The 18,979-nt window shown below is 52.0% G+C and overlaps 2 protein-coding genes across 4 annotated transcripts in view; one reads left to right on the plus strand and one right to left on the minus strand.

Annotated features, from left to right (window-relative positions):
- The window catches only part of UPF1 (UPF1 RNA helicase and ATPase), a 27,059-nt gene extending 12,572 nt beyond the window's left edge, over window positions 1-14,487 (plus strand). The window contains exons 9-24 of one of the 2 annotated variants that reach the window (XM_053966033.1): window positions 10-127; window positions 924-1,083; window positions 1,205-1,323; window positions 1,573-1,737; window positions 1,919-2,033; window positions 2,974-3,117; window positions 4,454-4,667; window positions 5,626-5,743; window positions 6,793-6,949; window positions 7,846-7,988; window positions 8,668-8,842; window positions 9,507-9,588; window positions 10,421-10,582; window positions 10,698-10,915; window positions 11,245-11,367; window positions 12,085-14,487. In XM_053966033.1, the coding sequence (XP_053822008.1) occupies window positions 10-127; window positions 924-1,083; window positions 1,205-1,323; window positions 1,573-1,737; window positions 1,919-2,033; window positions 2,974-3,117; window positions 4,454-4,667; window positions 5,626-5,743; window positions 6,793-6,949; window positions 7,846-7,988; window positions 8,668-8,842; window positions 9,507-9,588; window positions 10,421-10,582; window positions 10,698-10,915; window positions 11,245-11,364 (2,210 nt within the window). In that variant the 3' untranslated portion in view covers window positions 11,365-11,367; window positions 12,085-14,487. The remainder of the gene's footprint in view (window positions 1-9; window positions 128-923; window positions 1,084-1,204; window positions 1,324-1,572; window positions 1,738-1,918; window positions 2,034-2,973; window positions 3,118-4,453; window positions 4,668-5,625; window positions 5,744-6,792; window positions 6,950-7,845; window positions 7,989-8,667; window positions 8,843-9,506; window positions 9,589-10,420; window positions 10,583-10,697; window positions 10,916-11,244; window positions 11,368-12,084) is intronic. The other variant, XM_053966034.1, reaches the window with a different exon arrangement.
- Window positions 14,488-14,528: 41 nt separating this feature from the next.
- GDF1 (growth differentiation factor 1) lies at window positions 14,529-18,978 on the minus strand. Of its 2 annotated transcripts, none has more exons than XM_053966088.1 (2): window positions 18,227-18,978; window positions 14,529-17,303 (listed from the first exon to the last, which is right to left on the minus strand). In XM_053966088.1, exons 1-2 carry the CDS (start codon window positions 18,486-18,488, stop codon window positions 16,498-16,500), a joined length of 1,068 nt encoding a protein of 355 aa, XP_053822063.1. In that variant the 5' UTR covers window positions 18,489-18,978; the 3' UTR covers window positions 14,529-16,497. The 2 variants fall into 2 exon arrangements, with proteins under 2 accessions (XP_053822063.1, XP_053822064.1); XM_053966089.1 differs by having other exon boundaries at window positions 18,100-18,359.
- Between the last annotated feature and the right edge of the window lies 1 nt (window position 18,979).

The following is an 18,979-nucleotide window of genomic DNA, read 5'->3' on the forward strand; positions in this document are numbered from 1 at the left end:
CTTAACGAGGTTCTACAGATTATGGTGATGAGATAGCCATCGAGCTGAGGAGCAGCGTGGGGGCTCCCGTGGAGGTCACTCACAACTTCCAGGTGGATTTTGTGTGGAAATCCACTTCCTTTGACAGGTATTGAGGCAGCACCTCACAGCTTGGCAGGCACTGGATGCACTCGGTGTAGATTTTTTGTTCTTTGCCTTCACTGAGTGTTTTTCAGCCAAAAAAATTTGTCTTGGTTTGGCACCGCCCATCAGAGATCCCAGTGTGTGGTCAACACCTGGTACCTGGTTCAGAGAGGCTAGAAATGGAATTAATGGCATGAAATGGCCAATTTTTCTCATTTTGAAGGGTTTGTTGCAAAGATATCAAAGGGAGAAATTTATCTTCTATTTAATAATACTTGAAACATAAGAAGAAAAACAATTTCCTAGTTGAGCTTCCTGAAATTGCTTTAAACAGTTAAAATATCAAAATTTGGCTGTGGGGCCCACAGGCTTCAGCCAAGTCTGTGTTTGGTAAGACAGGGGTTGGCTTCTTGTCCTATTATTAGCATTTCCTATTAGTAGTATATCCTATTATTATTATCTCCTCTTACCCTATTATTTTCTTCATTATGGCTGCAAATTTTCTTCAAATCTTGCACCTGAATTCCTGTCACGGGTTCTTGCACCTCCAATTACCATCCCAGGTTCTGTCACCAAAGCTGGTGTTCCTCTCCACGTTTTTCTGGGAATACCTTGTAATGTTCACGTGGGGAGAAAGCAAAATCTGTGTTCTCAGAGTGTAATTTCTGTGATTTTAATTTTGTTAATAGGTGTTGGCCGTTGCTCCCTTTCCCATTTGTGTCTGATACCTGGTGTAGGACACCTGGGGGTGCTTCACGCTGATCTTTAGGAATAATTTTCCTGCTTTTCCTTCATTTCAGGATGCAGAGTGCTCTGAAAACGTTTGCAGTGGACGAGACCTCGGTGTCTGGGTACATTTACCACAAACTGCTGGGCCACGAGGTGGAAGATGTCATCATCAAATGCCAGCTGCCAAAACGCTTCACAGCCCAGGGACTCCCTGATCTCAACCACTCTCAGGTAACCTCATCTCCTCTCACTGCACAGCATGACAGAGAGGATTTATAAACAGAGGTTAAACAACTTGAATCCTGTGCTGGGAATGTTAAATAGCAATAAAACTTTTTTTAATTTTTTTAAGGTTTATGCTGTCAAGACCGTCCTTCAGCGTCCTCTGAGCCTTATCCAGGGTCCCCCTGGCACTGGGAAAACAGTGACATCAGCCACCATTGTGTATCACCTGGCCAGGCAGGGCAATGGGTGAGAGCTGCTCTCTCTGAGCCTTTATGGATGAGGTTGATTCATGCAAAGAATCACCTTGATTTTAAAAGCAAAAATCCTGTGTGTCATTGAACTGTATTTTCTAGGGAGACTTGGGCTCCTTGCACAAAACACCCTTCTCCAGCATATCTTTAGGGGATGTGTTACTACTTATACTTTATTGCAAGTCTAGTGGAAAAATATTTCAGTTTATTGGGATTTTTGGCTGATTTTTGGCTGTTTTTCCAGGCCTGTGCTGGTGTGTGCCCCCAGCAACATCGCTGTGGATCAGCTGACAGAGAAGATCCACCAGACTGGCCTCAAGGTGGTTCGTCTGTGTGCCAAGAGCCGCGAGGCCATCGACTCCCCCGTGTCCTTCCTGGCCCTGCACAACCAGATCAGGAACATGGACAGGTGAGGAATGAGGAAAAAAACTCAGTTTTTGGTGTTTGTGATGGGCACAGCTGAGGGATGTTGTCACTGCTGCACCGTGGTTTGCTCGATGGGATTATTTTGCTTTAGTTAAAAATCACTGTCACTGCAATCCTACAGAGTTGGTTGGGCTGTAAAGCAAAATTCCTGGGTTTTTTCTCAGCATGCCAGAGCTTCAGAAGCTGCAGCAGCTCAAGGATGAGACTGGAGAACTTTCCTCTGCTGATGAGAAGCGTTACCGGGCGCTGAAGCGCACGGCAGAGCGGGAGCTGCTGATGGTGAGGGCCTGGGGCTGCCCCCCTGAATCCCTGTGTGCCCCCCAGATCCCCGGGGCTGCCTCCCCAAATCCCCACTGCCACCCCAAATCCCTGCTGCCCCCCTGAACCTCTGCTGCCTCCCCAAATCCCCGGGGCTGCCTCCTTGAATCCCTGCTGCCTCCCTGAATCCCTGCGACCACCCCAGATTCCTGCTGCCACCCCAAATCCTGGGGCTGCCTCCCCAAGTCCCCACTGCCACCTTGAATCACTGCGACCACCCCGAATCCCTGCAGCCCCCCCAGATCCCCGGGGCTGCCTCCCTGAATCCCTGCAACCACCCCAAATCCTGGGGCTGCCACCCCGAATCCTGGGGCTGCGTCCCCAAATCCCCACTGCCCCCTGGAATCCCTGCAGCTCCCTGGAATCCCTGCTGCCCCCCCTGAATCCCTGTGACCACCCCGAATTCTGCTGCCACCCCAAATCCTGGGGCTGCCTCCCCAAATCCCCACTGCCACCCTGGAATCCCTGCAGCCCCCCTGGAATCCCTGCAGCTCCCTGGAATCCCTGCTGCCCCCCCTGAATCCCTGTGACCACCCCAAATTCTGCTGCCACCCCAAATCCTGGGGCTGCCTCCCCAAATCCCCACTGCCACCCCGAATCACTGTGACCACCCCAAATCCCTGCAGCCCCCCTGGAATCCCTGCAGCCTCCCCGAATCCCCAGGCTGCAACCCTGCATCCCTGTGACCACCCCAAAATCCCTGCAACTCCCCTGAAATCCCTGCAGCCCCCCCCAAATCCCTGTGACCACTCCAAATCCCCACTGCCACCCCGAATCACTGTGACCACCCCGAATCCCTGCAGCCCCCCTGAATCCCTGTGACCACTCCAAATCCCCACTGCCTCCCCAAATTGCTGCCCCCACCCACCCCAGTGCTGATCCCGCTCCCTGCCCGTCCCAGAACGCCGATGTGATCTGCTGCACCTGTGTGGGAGCTGGAGATCCCAGGCTGGCCAAGATGCAGTTCCGCTCCATCCTCATCGACGAGAGCACGCAGGCCACCGAGCCGGAGTGCATGGTGCCCGTGGTCCTGGGGGCAAAGCAGGTAATCCGTGCATTCCCCAAAACATGACTTTGGAAACACAGCAGGAAGTGGCACTGAGCAGCCACGTGCCCAGTGCAGGCACACAACGTTTTTCCTTTTCTGTAATGTAAACTTACCTGACTTCATTTTGGGGTCAGTTCTGTTCACTTTGGGTTTAGCCCTGTTCACTTTGGGGTCAGCCCTGTTCATTTTGGGGTCAGCCCTGTTCATTTTGGGGTCAGCCCTGTTCACTTTGGGTTTAGCCCTGTTCACTTTGGGGTCAGCCCTGTTCACTTTGGGTTTAGCCCTGTTCACTTTGGGGTCAGCCCTGTTCACTTTGGGGTCAGCCCTGTTCATTTTGGATTGAGCCCTGTTCATTTTGGGATCAGCCCTGTTCACTTTGGGGTTAGCCCTGTTCACTTTGGGGTCAGCCCTGTTCATTTTGGGGTCAGCCCTGTTCATTTTGGGGTCAGCCCTGTTCACTTTGGGTTTAGCCCTGTTCACTCTGGGGTCAGCCCTGTTCATTTTGGGGTCAGCCCTGTTCACTTTGGGGTTAGCCCTGTTCATTTGGGTTTAGCCCTGTTCACTTTGGGGTCAGCCCTGTTCACTTTGGGGTTAGCCCTGCTCGTTTCTGTTTCCATGGCCTGGAAGGTGTTGGTGCTGTTGGAACAATCTGGAGAGTGAACAAGTTTTTTTATTAGAATGATCATCTGAAAAGAGAGTGACACTAAAGGTTCCTGAGCCTTTGGGGAGAGCTGAAGCTTATCACAAGTTAGAATGATTAATTCCTGATATGTCAGGGGATGGTTTAAACTGACAGAGAGTGGGTTTGGATTTTATATTTAGGGGAAATCGTTGCCTGTGAAGGAGGGGAGGGACTGGGATGGAATTCCCAGAGAAGCTGTGGCTGCCTCATCCTTGGGAGTGTCCAAGGCCAGGTTGGAGAGGAGAAGGCTCCAGAGAGAGCTCAGAGCTCCTTGCAGGGCCTGAAGGAGCTCCAGGAGAGCTGGAGAGGGACTGGGGACAAGGGATGGAGGGACAGGACCCAGGGCATGGCTCCCAGTGCCAGAGGGCAGGGCTGGATGGGACATTGGGCAGGAATACTGGGGCAGTGAGGGTGGAGAGGGGCTGGGATGGAATTCCCAGAGCAGCTGTGACTGCCCCTGGATCCCTGGCAGTGCCCAAGGCCAGGCTGGAGCCACCTGGGATAGTGGGAAGTGCCCCCAGGGGTGGCACTGGATGGGATTTAAGATCCTCCCATCCCAAATGGCCATTCTCCATTTTCCAGTAGGATATTTCTGTTATCCCAAACAACCTCCAGCAACCAAACTGAGCCGTCCCCAAACTCTTCCCACAGCTGATCCTGGTGGGTGACCACTGCCAGCTGGGGCCTGTGGTGATGTGCAAGAAGGCAGCCAAGGCTGGGCTGTCGCAGTCGCTGTTTGAGAGGCTGGTGGTGCTGGGCATCCGGCCCATCCGGCTGCAGGTGCAGTACCGCATGCACCCCGCGCTCAGCGCCTTCCCCTCCAACATCTTCTACGAGGGGTCCCTCCAGAACGGGGTCACTGCAGGTAAGGGGCTGCTGCCCACCTGAGCAGCGCCGCAGGGCAAAGCGGGAAAGTCCCGGCCTTCCCTCGGAAATGCACTTTGGGAACACAGCGGGAAGTGGCACTGAGCACGCGCATCCCCAGTGGAGGCACACAGAGTTTTTCCATAATATACATTTAACTGACTTTGTTTGGGGTTACTCCTGTTCATTTTGGGGGTTAGTCCTGTTCTTTTGGGTTAGCCCTGTTCATTTTGGGGTCAGTCCTGTTCATTTGGGGGTTAGCCCTGTTCATTTTGGGGTCAGTCCTGTTCATTTTGGGGTTAGCCCTGTTCATTTTGGGGTTAGCCCTGTTAATTTTGGGGGTTAGTCCTGTTCTTTTGAGTTAGCCCTGTTCATTTTGGGGTCAGTCCTGTTCATTTTGGGGGTTAGCCCTGTTCATTTTGGGGTCAGCCCTGTTCATTTTGGGGGTCAGCCCTGTTCATTTTGGGATCAGCCCTGTTCATTTTGGGGTCAGTCCTGTTCATTTTGGGGGTTTGCCCTGTTCATTTTGGGGGTTAGTCCTGTTCATTTTGGGGGTTAGTCCTGTTCATTTGGGGGGTACTTCTGTTCTTTTGAGTTAGTCCTGTTCATTTGGGTTTAGCCCTGTTCACTTTGGGGTCAGCCCTGTTCACTTTGGGGTTAGCCCTGCTCGTTTCTGTTTCCATGGCCTGGAAGGTGTTGGTGCTGTTGGAACAATCTGGAGAGTGAACAAGTTTTTTTATTAAAATTATCATCTGAAAAGAGAGTGACACTAAAGGTTCCTGAGCCTTTGGGGAGAGCTGAAGCAAATCTTGAGCAGGGATCAAAGCAGGCATTCTCTCATCTGGGTTGGGATTTTTAATAAAAAAATTTGCATCACGCTTCGTTTTGAGGCGCTTTGATATGGAAATTGCCAAGTGGTGTTGCTGATTTGTTCTGCTCCCTGTTGCTGTGCTCCTCAGCTGACAGGGTGAAGAAAGGCTTTGATTTCCAGTGGCCCCAGCCTGACAAACCCATGTTCTTCTACGTGACCCAGGGACAGGAGGAGATTGCCAGCTCAGGCACCTCTTACCTGAACAGGTGAGCAGAACTCTGGTGTCTAAAGCTGGCCTCGGTGAGCAGGGCAGGGCTGGTGATTCCTCAGGGGATAAACCCTCATTTGTGCTTTAATCAAAGCCTCCATCAGGGGGGTGCAGCCTGAGCTGCATTTCAGGGTTGGTTTTTCCCTGGGCTCCTTTCATAGCAAACCAGGAGGAGAAGGCACCAGGTGGGAGCAGCTCAGAGCTGAGCTGGGCTGGGATTGTGTGGAGGAGTTCACCCTCACTGGGTGTAGAAGGAGCAGGGCATGATAAAATGCCTGTTGTGGATGAATTTGGGCCAGCAGGAAATGCTGATCAAGTCACATTTTGAATTCCAATAACTCCTCAAGCAGAATCCTAAATCTCAGATTTAGTTCAAAAGGGATGGAAATGAACTTTTTTTTTTCCTATCCTTTTTTTTTTCTGCACATTCAACCTTCTTTTTCAACAAATAAATTTAAAATCTGCTCCTCTTGGGTCATGATTGTTCACGTGCCTGGCAGAGAAACCAGCCCAACTTGTGAAAAAAAATATCAGCTGAGATATTTTTAATCTCAGTCTGTTTCCTGAGCAGCATGTGCAAGACTGGATACAGTGGAGCAGATTGTGCACAAACAAACAGCACAATGGTTGGCTGATAGGGGGCATTGACATTCAAAACATTCTATATTTAAAGCTTTTAGATAAAGCAGCCGAAGGATCTGGGGGATGTTTGGAATGATGCTGATTATAAAAGTTCCATGTGTACATTTAACTCCAGCAAGAAATTCCATTTGGAATTGAGGGGGTTTTGCAGTCTGTTGTGCAGTTCTGAGAATCAGGAGGTGAAATTTGTGTGGTTCTGAGGCCTTTGGGATGTTGGTTTTGGCCCACATTCCTCTGTGCGTGTCCAGAGCGAGGAGCTCGAGGCGAATTAATTGCAGCGCTTGAGCAAAATTGATCTTTCCATTGAATCACCCTCACGTGGGAGGCTTTTAAACCCCATTAACTGCCTAAAAACTGATCCCTGACGCCCTGACCCTCCTTGGCTGACCCAATCTGCCTCTCCAGGACGGAGGCTGCCAACGTGGAGAAGATCACCACGAAGCTGCTCAAGGCTGGGGCCAAGCCTGACCAGATTGGCATCATCACCCCCTACGAGGGGCAGCGCTCCTACCTGGTGCAGTACATGCAGTTCAGTGGCTCCCTGCACACCAAGCTCTACCAGGTACTGGGCTGCACACAAGCCCAAAAGTCACAGATTGTGGAATTCTCCAGGGTTTTTTATGTTTATTCCACCTTCAGGCTCAGTCTGTGTTGATGGATTTTTTTTTTTTTTTTTGAGTTGGTTTTGGTTAATAGCGATCAATTTTTTTTTAATTTTTAAGTTGGTTTTGGTTAAAATCAAGAAGAGTTAGGAGGTACCAATAGGAACAGGGAAAATCTGTGTGGAAAGAGGCTCCAGCAAATCCTCTGAGGCACAGAAGGAGAGGTCACTGTGGAAAACCTTGTGCCTTCATCAGCCCTCCATGCCAAGGGACGTGCAGGAAACCAAGCAAATAAATCCTGGTGGCCACACGATTTATTTGCTTGGGAGCACATCCTGCCATCAGTGCAACTCCTCCACCAAACAGAAAAATGAGCTGCTACAAACAGCACAATTCTGTGTTTAATATGGTCTTGTTTTGCAAGATTGAGAACTTGAGCAGTGTTTTCGCTGCAGGGAGACTTGGTGGAAATATTTTTCCCGGTGCCAGGAATGATGTGTCCCTCTCACTGAGGTTTCTCAGAGCTAATTTGGACCCTCTCATCCTACAAAATTTTGGAACAGTCAGAACTTTTTGGCAACGTCCTCAAGCAAAGAGCTGCTTTGCACAGTTTTGGGGGAAACAGGAGAACCATAAAGCTCTGAACATGAAAGGAATTTCTCCTAAACTGAGACTCCCTGTTCCCCTCTGGGGAGGCTGCTCAGTGCCCAGAGGAATTACCAAATCGTTCCTCACTCCAAAACCAACATTTTTCTCAGCTGGTGGAAGGCTCAGTGCGTGGCCAGCGCCTTTGGCAGTGCCTGGTGGTGGCAGAGCTGTTTTGCTTCCGTGCCTGAGGTGTTTTCCTGTGTTCCAGGAAGTGGAAATTGCAAGTGTGGACGCCTTCCAGGGCAGGGAGAAGGATTTCATCATCCTGTCCTGTGTGAGGGCCAACGAACACCAGGGCATTGGCTTCCTCAACGACCCCAGGAGGCTCAACGTGGCCCTGACAAGAGCCAGGTAAAGGGAGGCTGGGCGTGGAGGGAGCTGCAGGAAACAGGGAGAGGGACGGAGGGACAGGACACGGGGAATGGCTGGGATACTGGGAAGGAATTCTTCCCTCTGGGGTTGGAATTCCCAGAGCAGCTGTGGCTGCTCCATCCCTGGAAGTGTCCAAGGCTGGGTTGGAGCAGCTGGAAGGTGTCCCTGCCCGTGGCAGGGGTGGCACTGGAGGAGCTTTCAGGTCCCTCCAACCTGGACCATTCTGGGCCATTTTTATCTGCTCATCTCAGCCCCTGTCACCATTTGGCATCAGTAAAATCTGGAAGTCACCACGTCCTTCCCATTTCCAGCACAGATCCCTTCCCTTCATCTGCTGCTTTCTCACTTCCAGCAACCATTTTGTGCCCATTTGGGTTTTTTCTAATGGGTTTGATTCCAGAGAGGCTGAGGTGGAGTCCAGCACGGTGCTGCTTGGCTTCCCTGGTGTTTCCAAGCTGCAGAACCAGCACAGGGGGGTTTGGTTGGACACAGAGCGAGCCTGGAGGAGGAAGTTTGTGCTGCTGGAGTCTCCTTCCAGGTGTTGAGCCACATCTGGAATGGTTGCTGTGAACAGTCCCAGAGAGAAGAACCCAGGGGCTGTTCTGACATCAGAGTGGTTTTAACACCAAGTTAACCGTGGTCCCTCTGCCCTTCACAGGTATGGGGTGATCATTGTGGGGAACCCCAAAGCCCTGTCCAAGCAGCCCCTCTGGAATCACCTCCTGAATTACTACAAGGAGCAGAAGGTGCTGGTGGAGGGGCCCCTGAACAACCTGCGGGAGAGCCTCATGCAGTTCAGCAAACCCCGCAAGCTCGTCAACACCATCAACCCCGTGAGTGACCTGCCCTGGCCCCCGGCGCTGCTGACAGCAGCCAATTAGGCCCCTGATGGGTTAATTAATGCTAAATGGGTGGAATGAGCCACCCACACAGCCTCACGCCCCCAGAAGTTTCCATTTTTGCTGCCTTTTGGTGCAGCGTGACTTCAGGGAGAAGCAGCTGCTGCTGCTGTCTCCGGGCTGAGCAAACTTCATTATTGCTTTTTAATTGGCAGGATTTCATTAGGGCTAAATCCTGAGCTGAATGAAATGAAGGAGCTGGTTTGTGTAGAAAGAGCAAAGTCACTTTTAACCCTCAAGCTGCAAGTTTTATATTTGATTTTTTAACATAAATGATTGTTGGGGGAGCTTGGCAGCCACCGCAGGACAGGGAATGGACCAGGGGAATTGCCAGGGCCTCAGAATAGACTGAAAACTCATCAAATGTCCCACAGTTTGGGACAGGCTGCTGGAAAATCTTACTTTTGGTATTCAGGATATGACTGAAATAATAATTAAAGCTTTTCTATGTGTTAGAATTAATTTCCACAACATTCATGTGATCTGTGGGGTTTTATGGATTTTTACCCAAAATAGCTTCCACTGAGGTTGCAGTGCAAGGTTTTCTGGGGGGGGGAAAAAAATGAGGATGAGTTCCTAATTGCCAAAATCTCTGCAGGGTGCCCGTTTCATGACCACTGCCATGTATGATGCACGAGAGGCCATCATCCCTGGCTCTGTCTACGACCGCAGCAGCCAAGGTAAAGAAAATGCCCAAAATTCACTTTCAGGGGTTTCTTTTTCCCCTAACCAGCCCCTGAGGGGTCACATCTTACACACTTCAAACTTTGAAACTTCTTAAAAGCTTTTAATCTTGTGAAAATTTTGAATTTGTTAAAGATTTAAACTTCACACTACAGAAACGGAGAACTGGAATTGGTGCAATTTGAGGACTGAAAATGTTTGGGATGAGTTTAAGGGCTGAAAATGGGATTGATTTAAGGACTGAATAAGTTTGGGGTAAATTTGAGGGCTGAAAATGTTTGGGATGAAGTTGAGGCTGAAATATTTGGGGTAAATTTGAGACTGAAGTGTCTGGGATGAATTTGAGGCTGAAATGTTTGGGATGAGTTTAAGGGTTGAAAATGGGATGAATTTAAGGGCTGAAAACGCTTTGGATGAATTTAAAGACTGAAAATGTTCAGGATGAATTTGAGGCTGAAATGTTTGGGATTTAATTTAACAACTGAAAATATTTGAGATGAATTTGAGGGCTGAAAGTCTTGAGCCTGGATTTTGCTCTCTGTAAAAAGACTCCCAACCTCCCAACGTGTGCAGAGCAAGTGCAAAATGAGGGGAAAAGGAGTGTGAGAAGCATTTCAGGAATCTCAGGTGGTGCTGTGAGGAGGAGCTGTGGGATGAGAGCGTGTTGGGTGGATTTATGGAATTTCCAGGTGTGCAATAAACAGCGAGGCAGAAACGCTGCTGCCTCTTGGCAGGGGGAGCTCCTCCTTTTCCATCCTGCTCCAGGGCTAGGGATTGATCCTGAAATCTCCAGAATTCCTGCAGCCCCTGTGCTTTCCCCTTTCCCAGGGCGTCCATCCAACATGTACTTCCAAACCCACGACCAGATTGGGATGATCAGTGCTGGCCCCAGCCACGTCACTGCCATGAACATTCCCATCCCCTTCAACCTCGTGATGCCCCCGATGCCGCCCCCGGGATACTTCGGCCAGGCCAACGGCCCCGCTGCAGGTAAAGGGGGAGAAATGCCCAGGGAGCCATCTGGGAGGGATCAGATTCCCTAAAAAAAAAATGTGTTTGTAGCTGTCCAGCTCCTCACTGTTGGGTGGGATGAACTCTCTTCCAGGCCGTGGCGCTCCCAAAGGGAAGACCGGCCGTGGCGGGCGGCAGAAAAACCGATTTGGGATTCCTGGCACGAGCCAGTCCAACCTCCCCAACAGCCAGGCCAGCCAGGACGTGGTGTCCCAGCCCTTCTCCCAGGGCCCCCTGACCCAGGGCTACATCTCCATGAGCCAGCCCTCACAGATGAGTCAGCCTGGGCTCTCCCAGCCGGAATTATCCCAGGTGAGCGCGGATTTTGGGATAGCGGAGCTTGTCCTGGGGTTTGTGTGGGTGATCCGTGCCTGCACCTCCTCCCTCCTGAGGGAAACGAAACTGAAACTGCTCTCAGTGACTCAGCTGCAGCATTTACACCCTGCACTGTTGAGGGCATGACAGTGAACTATTCCTTCAGCTGATAAACAGCTCAAAAAACCCTTAATTTGGGGAAATTCTGCACCAAACCAGCAGATTTTAAATAAACCAAACACTCTCAGCTTTATCATTAACCTGGTTCTGCCTTGCACTTGAGCTGGATGCTGATTTTGAGGCTTCCCTCACCTTTCCCCTTGCAGGACAGTTACCTTGGTGATGAGTTTAAATCCCAGATTGACGTGGCACTGTCACAGGACTCAACTTACCAGGGGGAACGAGCATATCAACATGGTGGAGTGACGGGACTGTCACAGTATTAGAGTGTAAGGACCCCGTGCCCCTGCCCTGAGCTCAACTGTCCCCTGCCCTGAGCTCAACTGTCCCCTGCCCTGAGCTCAACTGTCCCTTTCCCCTGATCTAAACTGTCCCTTTCCCCTGATCTAAACTGTTCCTTTCCCCTGATCTAAACTGTCCCCTCCCTGATTTAAACTGTCCCCTCCTCCTGATTTAAACTGTCCTTTCCTCTGATTTAAACTTTCCCTTCCCTCTGATTTAAGCTGTCCCTTTCTCCTGATTTAAGCTGTCCCTTTTCCCTGATTTAAACTGTCCCTTTCCTCTGATTTAAACTGTCCTTTCCTCTGATTTAAACTGTCCTTTCCTCTGATTTAAGCTCTCCCTTCCCTCTGATTTAAGCTCTCCCTTCCCTCTGATTTAAGCTCTCCCTTTCTCCTGATTTAAGCTGTCCCTTTTCCCTGATTTAAACTGTCCCTTTCCTCTGATTTAAACTGTCCTTTCCTCTGATTTAAACTGTCCTTCCCTCTGATTTAAGCTCTCCCTTCCCTCTGATTTAAGCTCTCCCTTCCCTCTGATTTAAGCTGTCCCTTTCCCCTGATTTAAGCAGTCCCTCCCTGATGTAAGCTGTCCCTTTTCCCTGATTTAAGCTGTCCCTTTTCCCTGATTTAAGCTGTCCCTTTTCCCTGATTTAAGCTGTCCCTCCCTGAGCAGGGACACCCCTAACTCCGCTCTCATTCCGCCCCCAGGTTGAGGAAGAAGAGCTAAGCTTGTGTGGAGCTTAGTTCATCAGCATTTTATTCTGGGTAATAAAAAAAATAAAATAAAATGGATACCTGTTTTCCACTGCTAAAACTGAAGCACCACTGTGTGAGAGCAACAGGAGAAAGAAACCAACCAACGGAGAGGAGAGAGAGAGAGAGAGAAAGGAGCGCGCGAGAGAGCCACTGCTGGAGCTCACTGAGACAAGGAGACTGACAAGGAGAGGAGAGAGAGCCCTGGAGGACTGGCTGGCGCCTCGTGGGAAGGAACTCACCCCAACAGGAGTGCTCAGCTGAGTCCCTGCTCCCCCAGTCACCCCCAGCTCCGGAGAAGGGCCTTAACAAAGCAGGTTTCACTTCATTCCATACTTCTCTTTGCGAGCAGGGCATTAACGTTTCAGAGCAGATGGGGAGAGGAAAACCCTCATCTCAGAGTTGGGCTCGTTGTGCCACGGGTACTAAAAGGATTTTAGCAGGAACTGTTTTACATTTTAGAAGCAGAGTATCTGAGAGAGGGGGGTGGAAAAAAGAGAGAAAGTCCCTGCCTGGGTGACAGCCAGCCAAGCAGAAATCCAGCTGCTGCTCAACTCTGAGGTGCAGGTTTTGTTGTCCAACACTGGCTCTGAAATTTGTTGTCATCGTGTCGCCCACATTCTGAACGAGGTGGTTTTAAAGAGATTCTTTCAAAAAGAGCACTGAATTTTTAAAGAAGTTTTGTCTCTGAATTCTTAGTGGTGGACCTGGGAGATTTAGATCCTTGTTCTGAGAAGCTTATATTATAAAAAAAAAAAACTTTAAAAAAAAAAAATGTTTCAAACAAAAATTAGAGCACCATCCTTGAGAACTTTCAGTGTGATTTCAAGTTGCAGCAATCAGCCTCTTCTTCCTACATGGGATAGGTTTAGAGTGAGAGGAGCCTGCGTGCTCGAGCAGGAGGGTTTCAAAGTGTTTTCTGTATGCTTTAATTGGCAACTGTCTGGACTCTACTCTGTGAAAAACAGCCTTTCTGTAAGATGAACTTTATGCTTGAAAGGGGACGGGTTCCTGTGCCCTTCGGCCCTGGAGGGAAGGTGCAGCCAGGCCTGCTTTGGTCCCCGCAGATTTGGGGGAGGAGTAGTGGAAATTGGGGATTATTTTGGATGGAAAGTAAAGACTCCACGCCATTGCAGGAGCAGGATGGACAAACGGACAAAGCAGGCAGGTGGTGGAAGGTGGTGGCCTCTGAGAGACAGAGCTGGGTTTAACTGGGGAGAATGGGTCAGGCTTTGGGGTGGCTTCTTGGGTGACGAAGGCAGGAGAGGGACAGAGTGAGGTGTTGAAGCCAAGTTTTCAGGAGGGGGGAAGAAAGTTGGAAGGAACTTTGCTTTGTTGAAGCAGAGTTGTCAGCCCAGCTGGGGATCAGGGCTGGGAAGAGCCCACGAGGAGAAGCCATCCACGCTCTGAGTTGTAGCCATGTCTGAAACACTCACAGGGGAACACTTGGGAGCTTTTCATTTCTGTCAAAACCTTTTCTAGGGACAGCAGAGAGAGAATTGATTCCTCCAGCCCCGTTCTTAGCAGATCCTGAATTAGAAAAACCTCTACCTCCCAATTGGCCAGCAGCAGCAGAGATTGAGCCAGAGCCTGGGTGTTCCTCAGGCTGGAGTTAAGCTTTACACTCTAAGGGCTCCAAGTGTTTCTAGTCCTTTTATTTTTGGGGGGGGGAAAACTCAAAATACCTCTCATCTGAATGTACTTCAAACAGCTCCAACCCCGTTTTGTACCCGGGGAGGGGGGAAACCTTTCATTCCTGTCCTTCCTGGAGATCCCTGCCCTGGAGCTGCTGGATTTGCCCCCAGAGCAGCCCTGGTGTGGAACACCCCCAGCCCCGGGGGGGAGCTGCAGAAACTGCAAAAACCACAAAAAAACTCAACTCAAAAACCCATTCTTTTCTCATCCAAAGCCTCCAGAGTTTAGACTTCTAACACAGTGAAAGAATGGAGACACAGGCCACCTTCCTTCCTCGTGAGATGGACTTGTTTTATTTATTAACATTGCCGAAGGGCTTTTTAATTTTTTTTTCCTTGGTAGGCTGCGTAGTGGCGTAGACTTTTCGGGTAGGTTTAAGCTGAACCCCTCTGTGCAAAGCTATCCATGAGTAATGTAGCCCCCTCCTCTCCCCTCACCCTTTATTTCACTGCTGGGAATGCTTGCCTCTGCTTCGTGCTGGTTTTTTCCTTTGTAGCAGTTTAAACTCTTTTTGAGTTTTACAAATCCAGACATCAGTGCTAGCACGGTGTTAAAGCTCTTTTTTTTTTTTTTAATTAATTAATTTTTTTTTTGTCTCAGTTTTGTTTTAAAACCTGTTTGTCATCAATAAAAAAAAAATGAATAAACAGCTCTTGCATTCAAGGTGGCCCCTAAGTTTCAATGAGGAAACCATGCAACATTCATTAAAGCTTTAGTCTGATTGTATAAACTTCAAGTTTATTACTTTTTTTAAACACAAGACTAGTACAAAAGTGGGGGTGTGCATAGCAGAGGGGGGTGAGCGACTCAACTGGGAGAACTGGGAAAAACTGGGAAGGGCTCCCAGCCTGGAAGCTCCCCCTGCCCTGCAGCAAACACAGAAATGGCTTTGCCCTTGCAGGGCTGGGGGCTCAAAGCTGGGTCTGGGGGGGGTTTAGGCCTGGCCTTGGCACCACCCTGGGCACAAACTCACGCCGGGGTGAGCCCAGGTCCTGTCCTGGCTGTCACTCCCCCCCTGGGTGGCCACAAACCCAGGAATACTTGAAGGTTTTCTTCCTCTGCCCATCTAAAATCAGAATTAAACGGCCCCTGCTGGCTGGAGTTGAGCCCTTTTTAAACACTGAAATGGAGCAGAGCAGGGCTGGGTGGGAAACGCCTGGATTTGGGAATGGGAATCCAGCTAAAGCTGCTCCAGGCTGGGTCTTCAGCTCTGCATTTTGGGTGTTAAAACAAAAAAAAAAAAAAAAAAACCAGCCGTCCCAAGGTGGTTTAACCCTCAGTGCTTCCCCTGGGGGGGAGGAGGTGGGAAAAACCATCAGAGCTCAAGGAGAAAACTGAAAAAAAAAAAACCAAAAAAGAAAAAAAACCAAAAAAAAACGAAAAAAAAACCAAAAAAAAAACAAAAAAAAAAAAAAAAACAAAAAAAAAAAAAAAAAAAAAAAAAAAACAAAAAAACTCCAAAGCTGCACTACGGCTTCACAGTTCAAAAATAAAGAGAAAAAATTCAAGTCTAGCTCGGATTCCTTTTCAGTTGCCCCAAAATCCCCGAGGGGGCAGGGAAGCTTTGCTCTGGTGGTTTTACACACTCAGTTTTAGTTTTACACACTCGGGGCCAGCCTGGGCTCCAAACCTGGCTCAGCCCCGAGCCCGCAGCTGCAAGGGGCAGGGAAGAGCTCCAGGATGGGAAATGCCCCAAATTTGGGTCCCTGCTGCCCCTCGGCGACACCACAAAGAGCCTGGGGCTGCCAGCCGGCACAAAAAAAACCAACAAATCAACCAAAAACAACCCGAAAAAGTCAAAAGTGTGCAGAGCTCTGCCCTTGCCTGAGGCTCGGCTGCCACCTGGCTCCTGCCCGGGACACGCGGGGACAGCCTGGGCTCATCGATTTGCAAATGAGGTAAATTAATACTGACTCACAGCGGGCTGGGAGGGGACACCACTGACCCCACCAACCCCCCCGAATTCCCTCAGCCATTCCCTGCAGCATCCCGCCCTTGGCACGCGGCTCCCAGCGGATTTCTTAGGTAAAATCTCCATTTTTTTAGGCAAAATCTCCATTTTTTTAGGCAAAATCTCCAAATTTTTAGGTAAAATCTCCATTTTTCAGGCAAAATCTCCAATTTTTTAGGTAAAATCTCCGATTTTTAGGGAAAACCTTCATTTTTTTTTTTTTAGTCAAAACCTCCACTGCATTTGGCCACCCAACGCAAGCCCTGTCCCCAAACCACCCCATCACCAACCACACCCTGAAAACAGCTCCCGCCTGGCTCTGGTGGGATTTGGTCACCCCATCCCTGTCCCTGCAGCTGGATCACACCCCAGGGAACCCCCGGCCCCGATTCACCCAGAAAAGTCATTTTTACCCTGAGAAAATCGCAGAGTTCAGCCAAAACCCCAAAAAGCTGCGGGCCCTGGGGGTGCCCGGCACGGGCAAGGGGGGAAATCTGGGATTCACAGCCCGGCGCCAGCATCCCCTGTGGAGAAGGGACCAGCACCAGGCTCGGTCATAATCCCACAACCCCGTCCCAGCTAAACCTAAATCAGCACCGCCAGCCTAACCCCAGCACGGAGGGGAACCCCAACGCCCCGAAACGCCCCGAACACAGCGGGGATTTCACAGCGCGGGGATTTTTTTCCCAGCCCTCCGTCCGTCCTTGCCCCACCAAGCCCCGCTACCTGCAGCCGCACTCGTCCACCACCATGTCCTCGTAGTGCCGCAGCACCACGTTGTCGCTGTTGTCGTAGTAGAGGATGGAGATGGGGGAGAGCCTGACGGGGACGCAGCAGGGCTGGGGGGTGCCCTGCGGGTCCAGCGAGTGCACCATGGTCTGCAGCACGGCGTGGTTGGTGCTGTTGAGCTCGGCCGCCAGCGGGAAGGGACAGTCCCCGCGGCAGTAGTTGGCCAGGTAGCCCTGGGGGGCGATGATCCAGTTCTCCCAGCCCACGTCGCTGAAGCTGATGTAGAGCCGGCGGGGCTTGCACAGGGGGCTGGGGGTCACCGCGGGGGTCGGGGCGCTCCTCCTGCTGCGGGCAGCCTGGCACTGCTGGCCCAGCGTCACCACCAGCAGCGAGGTGGCCGCGAAGGCGTCGGTGCTGGCGCAGAGGCTCCGCAGGGTCCCGCTGTCCCCGGCGCGCCCGCTGGCCGATATCTCCAGCACCAAGGCCAAATTCCTGCCCGGCACCTTGCCGTCCTTCAGCGCCGCGCTCAGGTTGAACAGGAGGGATTTGCGCAGCTGGACAAATGACCGCTCCACCAGCGGCCTCCGGCCGGGCCGCGGCAGCCCCCGGGGGGACGCCGGGTACAGCCGGAGCTCCAGAACCTGCCCCGGGCTGGGGGAGTGGTAGGAGTTGTGGTGGAACTGGAGCTCCAGCTGGGCCATGGTCAAGCGCTCGCCCTCCTCGAGCGCGGAGAGGTTGAAGAACAGGAGCTTGCGCAGACACAGCCACCCCTGGGGCTGCCCCTCGGGGAGGAAGCGGCCTGGCAAAGAAGGAGAAACAGGGGTGGGGGTGGCTGAACGCTCGGGCTGGGCAGGATCAGCTCCTGGGATGGGCTGGGGGATCCCTGGGGCTGAGCAGGATCGGCTCTGGCATGGGAGAACCCTCGGGGTGAGCAGGATCCACTCCAGGGCTGGGGGATCCCTGGGGCTGGGCAGGATCGGCTCTGGGATGGGCTGGGGGATCCCTGGGGCTGAGCAGGATCCACTCCAGGGCTGGGGGATCCCTGGGGCTGAGCAGGATCGGCTCTGGCATGGGAGAACCCTCGGGGTGAGCAGGATCCACTCCAGGGCTGGGCTGGGGCTGAGCAGGATCGGGGAAAAGAGAGCGAGCAGCAGCGAATTTGGGGATCTGCCTGGTTTAGCCAAACTGGAACCACGAGAGAAAAGAGCTCTGGGGTGCCTTGAGCCCTCAGGGACGCAAATCAAACAGTCCCCAGGGGACCGAGCACGGCTCAGAGCAGCCAGATGTGCCGTGGGGTCAGCCAGATGTGCCGTGGGGTCAGCAAGAGGCGTTGGGACAATGAGGAGGGGGGGACACAGCCCGGGGGTCGAGCATCCCATCCCTGCCCGAGCTGCTGCTGATCCCGTTCCTGCACCCACATTCCCACTCACCTCCACCACCGTGGACCCCAAAGCCTGGGATCAGGACTGGGATCAGGACTGGGATCAAACCAGCACCTCGGGAGGGATTTAGGGGGCTCCAGGACAGAGCCTGGCACAGCTGCCCCCCCCCTCACCGCCTGCCTCGGGGTTCCAAACCCATAAATCATCACCTACAGCAGCCGGAGGGACTCCAGCCAGCAGGGATTTCTCCTGGAATCCGGCTCCGGCCTCGGGACTCAGGGAAGGAAGGAGCGGAGCCAAGCTCGAGCCCAGCGCAAGCCCAAACGCGGCGTGGCTGTACCTTGGTCGGCGAAGACACGGACGATGTTGCCGGGGACATTAAACTCCTCCACCCTGCAGGACTCCAGCTCTCCGTCCGGCCAGGGCAGCGTCTTCCTCTTCTGGAAGATCCTCCAGAGCACGGGCGGCACCGGGCCGGGCCTTTTGGGGCTGGGCTTGGCGCTCAGACCCAGCGATTTCAGCAGGGAGCTTTCCTGCGGGCTCAGCTCGGTGGCCAGGACGGGGCTCAGGAGAGCCCAGGCCAGGCTGCGGAGAAGCCACATCGCTGCTCTGCTCGCCCGGACAAAGAACAGCCGGGGCCGGGCACCCGGCGGGGGTTGGGTCCCTGATTGGAGCCTTTGATGGGCTCGGAGCTCAATCAGCACCGCGGGATTCCCGGCTCCGGGCAGAGGGTGGGATCCCTGCAGGCTCCCGGCACCCCTTAACCCTTTCAGGGGCTCCGCCGTCTCTCCCGCATCTCCAGAGCGCCCACTCGGGCTCCAGCACGGTCCGTGGGGTCAGGGATGGGGATGGAAATCCAGCGCTGCTCCCAAAAGCTGCCCGGAGCAGACCCGGAGCCGGCTCTTCCTCCCCCAAAAAATCCCTTTTTTAACTCAACCACAGCGTCCAACGCTTCTCTCTTAAAGCCATCAACCTCCAGCACATCAAACCACCAAAGTCCTGCTTCACACGGCCCCAAAAAACCATCGGCCCCAAAAAACTATCGGCCCCAAAAAATCATCGGCCCCCAAAAACCATCGGCCCCAAAAACCAT

The sequence above is a fragment of the Vidua chalybeata genome, chromosome 27, assembly GCF_026979565.1.
Source record: "Vidua chalybeata isolate OUT-0048 chromosome 27, bVidCha1 merged haplotype, whole genome shotgun sequence".
Classification (NCBI taxonomy): domain Eukaryota; kingdom Metazoa; phylum Chordata; class Aves; order Passeriformes; family Viduidae; genus Vidua; species Vidua chalybeata.

Bases quoted from the DNA above. Each gene is read 5' to 3' on its own strand.
- GDF1 (XM_053966088.1), bottom strand. From the start codon at position 18,488: ATGTGGCTTCTCCGCAGCCTGGCCTGGGCTCTCCTGAGCCCCGTCCTG. The intron at 17,304-18,226 runs GTACAGCCACGC...CTTCTTTGCCAG, and splicing joins CCGTGTCTTCGCCGACCAAG to GCCGCTTCCTCCCCGAGGGG.